The sequence below is a fragment of the Dermacentor variabilis genome, chromosome 7 (genome assembly GCF_050947875.1).
Source record: "Dermacentor variabilis isolate Ectoservices chromosome 7, ASM5094787v1, whole genome shotgun sequence".
Taxonomy (NCBI): Eukaryota; Metazoa; Arthropoda; class Arachnida; order Ixodida; family Ixodidae; genus Dermacentor; species Dermacentor variabilis.
In genome coordinates this window covers 114,973,480-114,988,372 of record NC_134574.1, presented here as the reverse complement: position 1 = coordinate 114,988,372, position 14,893 = coordinate 114,973,480, and the positions used below count along the sequence as shown (strand labels likewise).

The 14,893-nt window shown below is 45.8% G+C and overlaps 1 protein-coding gene across 1 annotated transcript; it reads left to right on the top strand.

The window, feature by feature from the left end:
* Positions 1-598: 598 nt before the first annotated feature.
* Positions 599-14,681, top strand: LOC142588804 (uncharacterized). Its single transcript, XM_075700623.1, has 5 exons — positions 599-755; positions 5,719-5,848; positions 6,615-6,760; positions 9,447-9,579; positions 13,007-14,681. Exons 1-5 carry the CDS (start codon positions 599-601, stop codon positions 13,263-13,265), a joined length of 825 nt encoding a protein of 274 aa, XP_075556738.1. The 3' UTR covers positions 13,266-14,681.
* Positions 14,682-14,893: the final 212 nt, after the last annotated feature.

Sequence of the window (14,893 nt, the reverse complement as noted above, 5' to 3'; positions counted from 1 at the left end):
GATTCGGGTAGCGGGGACATTTGAGGACCATGGCTCTACAGCTGTCTGCCGTATGGGTTCTGCAAAATATCGAGTTCCGACACAGCGCAATGACGTGCCCTAGCTTCATGCATTAGCGCGGCATTGAAGTGGTCTTGTGATGAATGGTCGCATGGTATATGTAAAGTGGTCCATCTTGACGTGTAAAATAAGTGACTCTCACTGGAATATTTTCTTCACCAACGGGGCGTACCGTGGTGCTTTACCATGAGTGATGATGGCACCAACAGTGGCCGGCTTCATTAGAATGGACAAGTCAGTGCTGGGCATGAACTAACCGACCTCATAGATGACCACGGAAGTGAAACCACTGCCCAAAGAGATTCACGAGCGAACCTTCATGCCATCGAAGTTCGTAACTGCACTGAATATGCACAACGCGGCCTCACGTCCTAGCCCTCAACGGCTAGGATATTTAATGGGGTTGACCCTGATGTGCCTGGTAGGATTAGGTACCACCGCACCTAGAAACCCTTGGACTAATGGCCTGGTGAGTCGTCTCAAGTCATCGGTGGATAATTCTGGCACATAAATGATGGTGTTGGTTTCCGTACTCCTCATGGACCGTGTAGTCGACGTGCTTGAGGACAGGGACCCTGGTGTTTCCTCGCTCGACCTTGTGGTGTTGCACGAGCTCAAATTCGTCCTTACAGAAATACTCAATGCTGAGCGAGTAGGCCCGAGCGTCTTTGCTGTCGGTGTCACACTGCAGGCCAGTTCGTTTTTTGGAGGCGGCCGCCTCTGAAGTTGCTATCCCCGGAAGTGTCACGGATGGGTCCACTTGCATCCACGCGGCAAACCAGGCTGCTATCGAAACAAAAAATATACGCTTAAATTACGAGGGAACAGCTAAGCTAGAGAAAAGATTGCTCAGTTGTTGGTGTGACCTCAAAATATGGCTCGCCCCTACGAGCGGGATTGGCCACACTCGGTTGATTAAACGGTACACCCAACAAAATACCATAAGGGATAAAGGCAAACATTCAAAACGAATCTTTAGGCAACTAAATGACAGCGCAAACTTGGAGAGGGCCTATACATAAATATAGGGAATATAATGGGCTCCAACCAACGCTGTGAAGGTGGTTGGCCAGCGAAGCTGTAGCATCACGTGATCCGATTGAACATGGTGACGTAGCCTTGAACTGCGCCCTGCTGAGCCTTAGCATGACGCCATTGTGCATATGGACGTCCTTGCTCTCGTCACCGCTAATCGTATTCACGCTGCTCTCCGGGAGTCCTAACTATGCGCGAGCTTTCCATAGCGCTGTCAGAACAGAAACGAAATCAGTTTCTCGGCGGGCTTTTCTTTTACATACGAAAGTGTAGTTACGTCACTCCATGCTTCGTACGCTGCAGTTGCCGGGAAGCGGCAACTGCACATTATGCAACTGTAATGTTTACCTGGAAACGCTTGCGGCGAACACTATGCACGAAGGCGAGCTTTCTGGTTCTTTCTTTCTCGTTACCCCGCACGGCTGCCTCTGTCGCGGATGCTTGGAAGCGAGCGCCATCTGGTATTGCAGCAAAGAGCCAAGGGGTGCACGCGGCGCTTGCCTCCTGGTGTGATTGGTTGAGTTTTTGGGGCGAGGAGACGAAGAAATCTTGGGATCCAGTCATATACAGCTTCACTGTAAAACATAGTGCCTCGCAGACAATTCGTCTTCCTCTCTCGTTCCGAATGATTTTGTTACAGCGAAACCGCGATTTTTATGCAGAGGACCAATTTCTATACGAAGGCATCGAGCAAATGACTTTTTAGAATTTTGCAGTAATTCGGAAAACGATGCCTCGGCTTTAGACAGCCTAGAGCTTGGCGGTCTGAATGTAGGCTAAGTAATTTATTATCTTATCAGTATCTCACCACGCTTACTGGCGCGCTTTTAAAAGGGTGTGCACTACTACTGTATCACACCTCCCTCAACGAACGCAACGCTCTAGGTGCATCTGGTAACGCGTTCCTTTGTCTCATTACTGTCACTGTCACAGTGCGCCAGATAGCATTTTAATTGTATTCAGTCAGGGCACTCTCACTACAATGGGGGACCCATTATAATAATCATTACCCTATTATGACGTAACCCCTTATCTTATAGTTGGTAAATTGAGGCGGGGCGCTTTTTATTACATAGCATGTTAGATTCAGAAGATGTTTTCCTAGTCAATGGATAGAGACTAAGTGGGGAACACAGTAGAAGCGTAATAACGCGTCATTACTCATTGGGTTGCGGCCGCTACAGCAGGAGTAATGCGGCCGCTACAGGCCTCTACCTAAGACCTCCACTCCCTATCTATTGGGCTACTCGACGGCCGCTTCGCTCCCCTTGGCAGGAGTCCTCCATGTCAGGCGTGGTGGTGAAGCACAGGGTAAAAGAACAGGTACGCCAGAAGTCAAACGAGAAAAAAAAAATAAGTTGCAACTTGAAAAAACAATCGCAAGGACACCTAATCACTTCTCATGTGTTGTGAATGCGAAAACATTAATGTACAATTGAACCAACGTTGAATTGAACCTCGCGGAGCGGTTCTTCGAGCTATGGACTCCTCGTGGGCAAGCGAGCGTGTTGAGGCGCTTTCCGATTTGGCCTTGCCGAGGTGCAATTATACTCAGCTTCATACATAGCAGTCCACGTGGTGGAACCTATGCAAGAAATTTGATCGAAAAGAAGTTATCACTCCACACGCTCCGTCCAGGCTTCGCTGCACGCCAACAGCATTCGCTAGCGTGAGCATGCAAGTAAGGCTCCTCGCTATGGGTTGCAAATAAAAAAAAAACGAAAAAAAAGAACACAAATAAAGATGACCTAAAATAACGCATTAGCAGCCGTATACCCCAGTGTGTTTTTTTTTCGAAGGATGACAATTTGTGTCATTCAATACTGAGCCTATATTAAGAACAGTTGTGCTGCGGTCAAAAAACATCGAACTATAAATGGCTTGCACTGGCGTCAACACAAGGCGCCATGTTTGTCACCAAGCCCGATGAAAAGCTGCGTGCTTGACGTCACGTGAAAGCTGTCTATATCCAAGTGCGAACGAAGCCACAGCAAGAAGTCTCTCTAGCCTCCACAGCGTTGACTGCTATGTACGCAAGGAGTACAGAATGCAGGCGACAGTTCTCCCGGACAACGAACGCGAATAACACAGGCTTCCGGGAGTGAGAGGGAGGGTGACTTGACGTCGCGGTGATTCCCTCTGATCGCCAATGTGGTTGAAAAAAATTGCAATTAAAAAAAATATCTTGTTTGCTTTCGCCGGCTTGCCCTGCTGCGTCGAGGCGCGCTTGTGACGTAGCGTCGCAGCCAATGTGAATTTAGGTGCCGTTTAGCTGCTACAGACGCCAGACGCCGGCTTTCTTGCCCATTGAGCCATTTAACGCTTTCGCATGAATAAATTTCCCACAACACGATGTGAACGCAGGACTCCACAAAACACGATCCTGACGTTTTTCCTCGGAGCAATGAAAACAAACAGAGAGGTTCGCTATTACACAGGTTCTGCATCGGCTGCTATTGTCCGTCAAAATAGTCTCATGGCTGTAGTGAAGGGCCCCTTCACTATAGTCAATTCCTTCATTCAAAGCTTCCCAGTTTGCCGTACGTCTGACTCTGAACGACACACAACATGTATCGAGCAATGTAAGGTAACAATAATGCACTCCGTCACTTCCATATTTTCCGATTTGTTTGAAGTCAGAACATATTTGGTATTCGATTTGACATTCGAAATTCATTTTTCTATAATATTTTGGCCGTCGCATTTCGGAAATTTCTCTTTTCGGACACTCCTAAATTAGGTTCTAATGACTAATAATCTCCAACAGTCCCGCGTACTTTTTTGCGTGTGGGCGTGCGTTTACATTTTAGTAGGCATAATATTCTTTAGGAAATTTACACACTATAGTTGGGAAATTTACGCACTACACGATACGTTTGTTTGTCCGCATCTAATCTCTTTCGCATAACTAGTGACTCAGGTTGCATTTTAGCTTGCGAAACTAGGCAGGCGCTGGCTGCCGTCTTCCCGAGCAGACAGTAAGGGATACTAGGTATTTTTCGAATAGACAAGCTGCTGCTGTCTATTCCAAGTGGCTACTCCCACTTGGTATCTATTCATATAGAACAATTAAAGGCAACACCTCCAGCTCTTAATTAAGCACTTTGTAGTTGTACGTCGCAACACTGTCTCGTTCTGACAATCATAATGATCACAATACTGGTCATGTTAATTATCATACCGTATAAAACATATCATCAAGAATTACACATACATCATTAGATTGCTAACCTCAGATGCGTCACCTGTGATCTCCAAATAAGGAATGCGCCACAGTTACTTTTCGTCGTGTGCTTGTTCCTTTCTCTCATTTTTTTTGTCCCCCCTTCTACCTTCCCCAGAGCGGGATAGTAAACTGGATGTTTCTCTTCTAGTTAACCTCCAGGCTCTTCACATCTCATTCCTCTACGTTGTTCTTCCTAAATTGTTAATAGAGGGTAGGATGGTGTAGTTCAGACGAATCTATCATGGTCACGCTGAATAAAGCGCTCTAGATGGGAGGTAAGACACATTATCGCAGAATTTCCCCTTTAGATGAAAATGTGGGTGCTTAAAGGGACACTAAAGGCAAATACCAAGTCGACATGGACTGTTTAAATACCATTCCAGAAACCTCGCAACGCTTGTTTCGTGCCAAGGAAAGACTAAGTTTACGAGAAAATTGCATTTGAAGGCTCAGAATAACTTTTTCTAAATTCGAATCTCCCGCCACCCAGCGGAGGGAGTGGTGACCTAGCGGACTCCATCAGCACCCTTTGCTGCCGCCGGTGAGTAAAACAACGTCCGACAGACGGCGGCACCGAGCCAAGACGGAGCGGCGGATTCGCCGCTGCAGCTCTTTTTGGTCAAGTGGCGTAGAGCGTTCCAGCACCCAGAGACATCACGTGGAAGTTGAATTCTCCGCTACTTGCAGTTGGTGCGATCTCCGCGAGCCAGCAAAACCAGCGGAGCACTACGCGATTAGGAAAGTACTGAAACGCGAAAGCGTGGGCGGCGCGGAGTCGAGCGAAACGAAACCTCTTGACCGCCAGAATTAAAAATTGTGGGGTTTTACGTGCCAAAACCATTTTCCGATTATGAGGCACGCCGTAGTGGAGGACTCCGGAAATTTCCACCACCTGGGGATCTTTAACGTGCACCTAAATCTAAGCACACTGGTGTTTTCGCATTTCGCCCCCATCGAAATGCGGCCGCCGTGGCCGGGATTTGATCCCGCGACCTCGTGCTCAGCAGCCCAACACCATCGACCGCCCGAAATGTTGTCAACGGTACTTTCAATGAGTTCTTTTTTCTAAACATAAAATGGAACTGTATACGCAGCATTTTATTATATCTTATAATACAATACGAGGACGTTTTTTTGCAACGAGTAGTTCAGTACTAGCGACAATTTAACCGAGGAGTGCATTCGTCATCGGGCAAGTGCTTGAATGTTCCGGGGGGAGTCTGTAATCATGTCCGGCATTTGCCTCGATTTCTCGGTTATTAAGGCTCTGTTCGCGATAATACTTACGCCTTAGAGATTCTCGCCTACTAACCTATCACTTAAGTTTGAGTTAGTATTTGCCTGTAGTGTCCCTCTAAAGGCAACTTTGTTCGCGCATCCTGCTTCGTCACTTGCAGGTGCTAATCGGGCACAGCTCAGGGATGGCTGCAAGATTAAGGACCTGAAGAAGTGCGGCGATGACTACATTCCATACGCCAAGCGTGGACTTCTGCAAGTGCGCAACATAGGATTCCGGCAAGGGTGCAGGTGTGTACGTTCTTATATGAAAAAAAGGTGCGCCCCATACGAAATAATTCCGCATGAGCATAGGCGGAATATCCCATATGGATACCCCCGTGTTCTAAGATATCATATTGGCGCATGCCCTGTATGATATACGGGAACGTGCGGATTTTTTATGTGGGGATCTCCGTACGCTCATATACTTGATCTTGGGGTTATGGGGCCATAAGAATTCTTCTTCGTTTGATTTGGGCCAACGAACTGGTTTTATAATATCCTCATGTGTTGATATGCGACTACTGTATATGGGACGTATAGACTTTCGACGGGGTTGTCACTAGTAAAGCTCTAATTAAAGTTCGCAAAAGCAGACTAGGAGATGGTATCTTCCGGACTATAGTCCGGCCCCCGTACATAGCCTGCAGGAGCCATTTCGGTTTAATTTACATAACTGTGTTGTTCTTCATTGTTGAGTTAGAGTTGCAGATTTCATAGTATCATTTTTTGAAGTTAGGAAATATTTGACGATTTGTAACGACACGTCGATCACCCAAATAAAGATATCTTTATATTTTAAAGTTTTTTTAATACAACAAACTTCATCAAGTTCTATGCAGTGTTGCCGAGAAACATGATTTCTACCTTACATTGCATTTATATAGGAGCCCCTTAGCTAAAGCTTTCTTTAACTTCCCTGCCTTTCCTCTCTCTCTCTCTCTCTCTCACTTTGAGGACCCATTGTCACTGTGTCATTCACTTCCCCGCGTAATTACCTATCCTTTGCTGTCAGGATTGCCAAAGAACAGATCATCTGCAGCATACAATTCATGAAGAACTGCACGCAAGGTCCATCCGAAGCTGCGGCGCTGGTGGTGCTGCAGGCGTTGGAAGAAAACATCGAAGACGTCTGCACCGTGGGTTCAAAACCATACAAAAGTGCGTCTCTCGCGTATGCTATTGCGAACATGCATGGTTAAATTCCTACAACGATTCGTCAAGCAGTAGATAACAAAACTTAAGCAGTGTTTGCGCTAATAGGGTTGGATTGAGTGGAAAAGTTTGTACGCAAGGCAGGCCTCGTGAAACAACAACGCCATAACGAAAAACATGACAGCAGACTCGTACGACCTTGCAGAATCCCAACCCGATTCCTAGTAAGACTGTTTCGTTCGAGCAGTTGTCAGAACTTCAGTTGTGTGTAAGTATATACAGGGTGTCCCAACTATCATGCACCAAAATCTAAAGATATGCAAATGCCACGCAGCTGGACAGAACCAAGGTAGCTCTGTTTGCTGTCGCTTGGAGATGAATTGTTTTTTTTTTCATTCAGCTTAATTGCGTAAGTAGTCCTAATTAATTACTCAAGTTCCCAAATATTATAATTAGATGAAGAGTGTAAACGACAGCATTGTACAGCAACATGAAAAGCTACCGATACAGCTTTCTGTTGCCCAATACGTGCTACATAAGTGCTTTTCCGAGCGTGAAAGAAGCCCGCAAATACTCGCAAAGCGCCTCGAGCGAGCAGTCACACTTTGAAACACTTGCTCCAGAAATGCCTTGCAACGTATGTTTTATACATACGCACTTAACCTCACACACACATTTACCATAGTGGACCGCCTTGTTTTTGCTAACTTTGTTCTTGTTGGTAGCTATGGTAAATGTTGCTTCGCTTGCAAAATCTAGTCATAACACACTGTGGAGAGGCTTCAATGCGCATTTTATTGCGCAAGCTTTCACCGATTCAAGAACTTTGAATTTTGGCCTACACGGAACCAATAAGCTGCCCCTTATTTTTGCGAAATATAAACTTCGTATAATAGAGGGTGCCCACTAGTCACTGGAGCCCAGAACGGCCATATAACGCTTTCAAGAACATGAAAAAGGAATGTTTTACAAAGACTCTATTTAATGCACATGCATCCAAGTTGCACAAAAACTTTTCATGGCGTTCCTCCAGTTGGCTGCATTTGATCTCGGTGGTGTGTCTAGCTATACTTTGCGGCGTTCGTGAAGCATACTCATAAAGCCCCAGAGCACATAAATACATAAATAATTTCAAAGGTACCAATTAGGCCTCACGCTTTGAACTTTGTGCACAAATAACTTATAACTAACTCCATGCTTGCGCTAAATATAAGCTTTGTCTAACGTAAGGTAACTCAGGACGGTGAAACAGCGTAAAAGGGCCATATAACGCTTGGAACACATCATGAAGGAATGCTTCACAAAAACTGCATTTGTCCCACATTTTCTTAAGTACCCTCACATTTTGCCATAGCTTTCCCCACATGTTTTCAAAATTTTATGTTGGTGGCCGTTGCAGTCGCGCCAGGACAGCGGGCTAATTTCTTTTTTTTTGCCGCGCAGAAAACACACTCATAACCCTCGGGAGGTCTTAAATACGCAATTTATTGCAAAAGCGACAATTAAGCTACCCACTCTGAATTTTAGCTGCACATTACACATAACGTGCCTCTTAAGTTCGCCATATATAAACAAGGTGCTTTCTCAAGTTCACCGAGGACACCAGAAAAACCAACTACGGAGCTCGTATGACGCATAAAAATAAGGAAATAACCAGGGTTATTCAATTATTTGCTAAGTTCCAAATTGCGTAAAGAACGTGAAAGTATAACCCCACATTAAGCTTAACATTGAGGTTGATGGTTGTGTGTCGTCCAGGTAATTTAGGAGTGTGAGAAACATTGCGTATAATGCCAGTATGACACATTAGAACGCTTAAATATGTCACTTTCAGTAAAGGCTGGGATAAACTGCACACATTATGCCTTTATCTTTCGTCAATCAAAACATACTTACTACTTCATCAAAATATAAACAGCATGCCTCACATAGCACATCGAGAAGATCAGGAAAAAGCAACGACATGGCCGGTATATCGCATAGAATTTGGGAGAAGGGTATTTAGTAAATATATTTAGAACACACAATCAACGTACAGACTTCGTACTTTAGGTATGCTGCACCAATAATCTGATGCTTATTAAATTGTGCCGTTCTTGGCCCGCGCAGGTGAACAGAGAAACATTATACGCGTTCCATAGAACGTCTCTAAACGGGTCGAAATGAAAGGAGTAGCAATTTTTTTATTTAATCCCTAATACACAAACAAAATTAAAGATTCCCTACCTGTCGTCCTTAACGTTAGCTACAGTTTCTCAGAATACATGCTTCTTGAGTGATTGAGGTTCTTTTTTTTTGCCAGAAAACTATCGAAACAGCCATAGGAAGTTTTTTGAGGGTTTCTAGTCGCACTAACACCTGCGCTGCAAAACTTTCAAAAGAAATCGTTCGTTGTCACACTAGCCGTCATCATCGTTAGTTGTCATCCTCGGTTTCGTTTACCTAGAACGATGCGCAAATGCTATAGATGCAGTTTCAAAGTGCGTCTTAGCTTGATAACGATGCAGCGATAGAGGTGAAATCTATGATACCATTTGGGTGCTAGAACACTGTAGGGATAATGAATTAAGAGAACGCTCAATTTGAACAAATCGAACTGTATAGTCCGCTTCCGAGGTAAATTCCCGTTCATACTTTTGCGCTTTTCTTTGCGTAATCACTTCATTGCATTTATTTACATGGCCTCTTATAGGGTACCAGAAATCCATCAAGTGTATGGAATCTGTTGGCCATGGGATGCACAAGTGCATGACACACTTCCACGAGCATCTAGAACGGGCTGTGGTTAAGGCAGCTGTCAAAGACGTTATTCACCACAGCTGCTGGTGAGTACAATGTCTGCTGCATTTTGCGATTGTGACTGCTTGCAAGTTCTTAGAGCAAATTTTACGTGCTCAATAACAGTGCTTACTTTATCTTCTCACTCATCACGTTCTAAAGCTCAATTTTACTTGCTTTCGTGTCCTTACAATCTGCTTGACACTTGTCATGCCGGATCAAGAAAGCCTATGCAAGTAAAAGTGTTTCAATTCTTGTAGGACTTTGCTCCTCAACCGGCATTCATGAGAAGTGTTCAATTTACTTAAAAGCATTACCTATTTAAAGGCCTTCAGTAAACTGACGCCAGTAATAGAGCACAGCTAACATGCATGGTTTTTTGCAGGAACTGCGAAGATGTTGTCACTTATAGAAAGTTTCGACTTGACGAGTTATTTTGATTCCTGCATTCGACGCTTTCGCTTCATTGTAATTCGTTCAGGCTCAAGCCAAGTTATTGAGATGCTATCCACTAGTTGCATGAATCAGACACAGGTCTCAAAACATTTAGTTCGAGACACTGATGGATTCCTTCGCAAAATTTGCTAGAGCATTGTGTAGCGCTGTGATTGCTCAGATACCGTAATGGTGATGGATAGTATATGGACTTGGGTAACCTTCGAGCCAGTCCCTTCAAGCGCTCTTCTGGCGCCATTAGTAAGGATAGAGTTCTAAACCTAGCAATTTGATGATTCTCTGCGAACATGCATAATGGCGGCGAATTGTTCCATTTATTAGAAGTATTTGCGAACTTGCGACACCGTTTGGGCAAATCTTGCACAGACCTGCTGCGGAGTTTAGTCTCAAATCTCACTGGTCATTATGCCTACGCTTGCTGAACCACAATTCTTGCTGCTCCCGTAGGGTCTAGCACCAGTGGGCCACCTAGTAAATTTTGTAGAAAATGCTATGCGTGGCATAATGTCTTCTTGCGACATCTACTTGACCCAGTACTAACAGTTCGCGCCTCTCGTCTAAGTTTACCAGGTGCTCGATGCTTTCCTCGCACCCACAGGAGTCGCACATCGGGCTCTCTGCCATTCCCAAACGATAGGAGTATGCGTTCTGGAACGCCACTCCCAGCCACAAGCGGCACAGCAGGGTTGTTTCGCCGCGGGAAAGGCTAGATGGCAGTTGTAGCCGCAGCGTGGGGTTCAGTTTATGTAATCGGCAATTGAAGGCACTTCAGAAATCTTGCGACTTCTTGCGCGCAAGAAGGCGAAGTTCCCTGACAGCGCCCGACTTCACCAAAGGTGCTGGACGCGTCTGCGTATCTTCGTGGGCAGACCGGGCAGCCTTGTCAGCTAGGTTGTTGCTGACGATGTCAGTGAGCAGGAATCCATTGAAATATAATGTGGTGCCCTCTTTCAAGAGCATGGTGGTGCACTTCGCTGATGTCTGATGTCATCTGCTCGAATTGGCTGCCCGTCTGGCTCGTCACTGCCTGTCACTGGCACGAAAAGCGATTCGCGCACTAGTGCAATACTTGAAGTGCATCGGTTTAAGAGACCGTTTATAGTGTCCCTGTGTATAGTGTCCCTCCCACACGCACTCAGTGCTTATTCTCTTCCTTTTTTCCTCTTTCTATTCCCGTTCCCCCCACCCCCAGTGTAGGGCAGCAACCTGGATGCTCTTCTGGTTGACCTCTCTGCCTTTCCTATCCTTGTTTTTTCTTCCCTCTCTCTCTTCCTGCGCTTGAGTGACCGCGTAGCGTTGTTATTGGCCAGAGGAATGCACCAGCCTTCTCGCCACGTCGGTGAAAAGTGTGAGAATGTTTTTTTCTTTCTTCGCGAGCCTTCCCAAAATTTTCTGACCATGACTGCTGGGTGCTGCCAAATCGCTCACACTTGAAAAAAAAAACAACAACAAGTAATTGCTTGCCCGATGTCGGATCGAACGTCGGTTAGTTTCAGAGACGAACAAGTGACGATCGAACCAGAGACGTCGCATGCGCGCGGGCACATGGGCGTCAGAGTACAAACTTTGGAAGGAGGTTCAGCTTCCCCAAACAAGACGTGAATTAGACGTAAACTTGCAGAGCGAGTTGGGGATGAAAATGGTGTGTATAAATCCATAGAATTGATTCTAAGGCCCGCAGTGCGTGAAACGACACCGTGTGGGCCTTCGAGCAGAGGCACAGTGTCTCACCGACAGTTGTTCGAAGCGCCAGCTGCCGTGAGAGAAGGCAAGAACTCGACTCTTACCATCGGTAGCGATACCACTGGCACCGCAAAGTGGTACGGCGCAATGGTATTACTGGTACCGATTCCATCGGGAGAACCCGTACTAAATTTATCTTCGGAGTCTGAGGGCACATTTAGACTGCACTTTCTCCGGCATCGGCCAACGAAATAGGCTAGGAACATGCCCGATACGGAAAAGTGGTCGTAACTATGAATGAAAGGCATTCTCTTTAAAAATACAAATTCATTGCGATTCTTGCTCAAGCCACTTTGGTTCATGGCTACAGTAATTTGTGGCTTTAGCTTGTTTTCTGGCATAACGCTAAAAGGCTCAGGCCGATGTGATCACGGGTGGTTGCCAGAACCAGCATGTTCGCGATATGAAAGGCTAGTCTGTTATCTATCTGTGTGACGTCTTGGCCTGGAGCAGGTCTAGAGGGGCGACGCAGTGCTCCTACTCAACTTCACTTACACAGTTTTCCTCAGCGCGAAGGCGCATCTACCACTTTTATTCCAACAGAAACTATATGAGCACTCCAGAAACATTCCTGCCGTCGCCGTCGGCCGCGCTGTGATGTGCCGTATAAAGTCCAAGGTTGATAAAATCGTCGTCGCGCGCCGCATGCTGCATGGACGAGTGAAAGCGCGTGATAGTGAACGCGGCTATCGCGGCTCAATCTTGCGCACGCAAGGGAGGGAAGCGCGAAAAAAGCGTGCCGCCTAGGCTCCGAGGGAGGGTAGGGAGGGGGCCGCGTTTCATGCCGGGCGGCCCGGGCGGCCGCGCCCGCCCCTCTGGGCCGCCGTATTTTGAAAGACATCTGCGACGGCAACACAGTACGCCACGCCCTGTTTCCGCGGCTGCAATGCAAATATTCTCCCAGTGCTGCCACTTTTTTTCGAGAGAGAGAACGACTAGGCCGGCGGGCAGGCGGGAGGAAGGGGGATGTATCTCGCCGTTTAAGTGGGTCAATCTCGGTGTTAGTGCAAACTAAAAATACATGTGACAAGGCCGACTCCATTTACCACTGGAATGACTAGTTATGTGCCACTCATATTTAGTTTGATTTAAGTCTTGTGTGCTGCCATTACAAACATTCTGTCTCATATATAAAGAAATATACACCCTACAGCTTATATTGTCTGCTTAGCAAACATTTCAATTGCTCATGCAACCGTTCTATACACATCAGGAATGCTTCACATTGGGAAGAGGTCAACTATAGTTTAGTCTGCTCATTTTTTTTCTCCACAGTATCTATAACGACTTATTGGACTGCTGCTCCAAGGCCCTTGCACCCTGCGAGAGAGTTCATGCCAAAGACTTCGTTGTGGGGATCCTGGAGGACATCTTCGGCGAGATAGTCCACCTCGTATGCGGCCAGTACATCAAGAGCACGGATGCCTGCAGTGCTCTGCCACCTTTGGCTAGCTTGGACGAGGATGACGAAAGGTTCAGCACTTACATAGAGCTCATCATGGAAGCAGCCGCTACCTATGGCCACAAGAACTAGCGCCTTGGTCTCTCCGTGGCCTTTGTGGCGCCAATTTATTAGCCACCTTTCTTTTCACATCTTCACTAAGTTCTTTCCATTTCATTGGAACTCAGGAGAAAAAGACGAAAGAAAAAAGATGTTTTTCAGGAATACTTTTGTTGACAGTCACGTCTAGCGTTCATGTGTTACCGCAATGATGACTTTATAGGTGGTGTTAAACTACACGTCGCGGCGGCGATTGTCTACGAGTAACAGAAAGAGATCTTGAAGGCTGTGCGGTGCCAGGCTGCATGTGCCGGGAACAATTGCAGGGCGAGAAACACATGATGGCTGCAATCAATTACACGTTATGGATTCTAGCAACCACATTGTGCATGGAAGTACCTTGTGAAACTGCTGTGACCACGAAAATGTCAAGTTTAGTACTTTTGTTAACCGTGATACCCCCGCAGTGGCATTGAAAAGCAAAAGGCTTTTTTGTAAATTTGCTTGGTAGGGATTCTGCGCCAATTAGCACTTTTTTAGCTGCGTTCTTTCAGGAAACGTTATAGGTATTCGCAATCATGGATTGGGACGTCTGAAGCCGCGAAGCTAGGAAATGACACCAAAGAGTTCAGCAATGTATGCATGTTCACAGAAGCGTACTCTGTTCGTATTTCCTGCTTATACTGCTGGAAGTGTGTGCTTCATGCTGCGCAGTGCGCATTTATCAGATGCTTCAGCTTCTCAAATATAATGCTTAGAGATGTGGGTGCTAAGTCTTATAAGTTGATATAAAGATGCTTTCACTGCAGCATATCGAGATAAAGCGAAAGAGAAATCATGTGTGAGCAATCAGGGGCTGTAACAAAATGTAGCTCTGGTTCGGTGCCCTGCACCGGGTGAAGAGGCAAAGAGACAACAACAACGGAGCGCTGACGAGCTCGAAAAAACGCAACGATCGTATGCACTACAAGACTAGCACACATTGCTCCAAAAGAAATACATCACTTAGGTTCATAGACCTCAGAAACTGGAGGCGTAGAGGGACGGCATTCTGCGTGGACTTGATTTGGGAGCAGTGAAGTTAAATTTTTGCTCCTTTTAGTCAACCAGTTTTCAGTTGGTCAAACATATGGCATATCTCATGCCTCTCCGCGCAATGGGATGGAGAGACACTGAGGAGGGGCGCAGAGGTTTCGTCAACGCAGCACGTGTCACTGCATGGCGTGCAACGTGTCGTCATGTGAAGTGTTGTGGGAGAAGAACAGGGTAACTTTGCTAAGCTGACGTAATATTACTTGTCCTCACTAAATAACACTTTTGAGTTTCGTAATGAGGTATCCCACTTCATAGAGCGTGATGGTTTTGAAACTGGAATATGTCTATGGATTCTGTTGCTTATTAAGAAAAGTTTTGCGTTTGAAGTATGCAATAAAGTACTTTCTTTTTGTATTCTCGAGTAACAATGTTTGCCTACGGGCGCTGATTAAGCTTGCGCAGCCATAACCTATTCATTCAGAAGCGATGATGACTCGTGATGTTTGGATAAGACCTCCAATCCCAATATTTACCAGATACCTTGCCCGTTGAACATTAACTCTCATTGATAATTTTTATGCACGCCATGTGAATAGAACCATACTGTCTCTTGACGACAATTTGCG

What these genes read in the sequence shown, in the direction of transcription:
- LOC142588804 (XM_075700623.1), top strand. Translation starts at nt 599, where the DNA reads ATGGACCGTGTAGTCGACGTGCTTGAGGACAGGGACCCTGGTGTTTCC. An exon ending in GGATTCCGGCAAGGGTGCAG is followed by an intron (nt 5,849 to 6,614) that starts GTGTGTACGTTC and finishes CTTTGCTGTCAG; the next exon opens with GATTGCCAAAGAACAGATCA. An exon ending in GTTATTCACCACAGCTGCTG is followed by an intron (nt 9,580 to 13,006) that starts GTGAGTACAATG and finishes TTTTCTCCACAG; the next exon opens with TATCTATAACGACTTATTGG.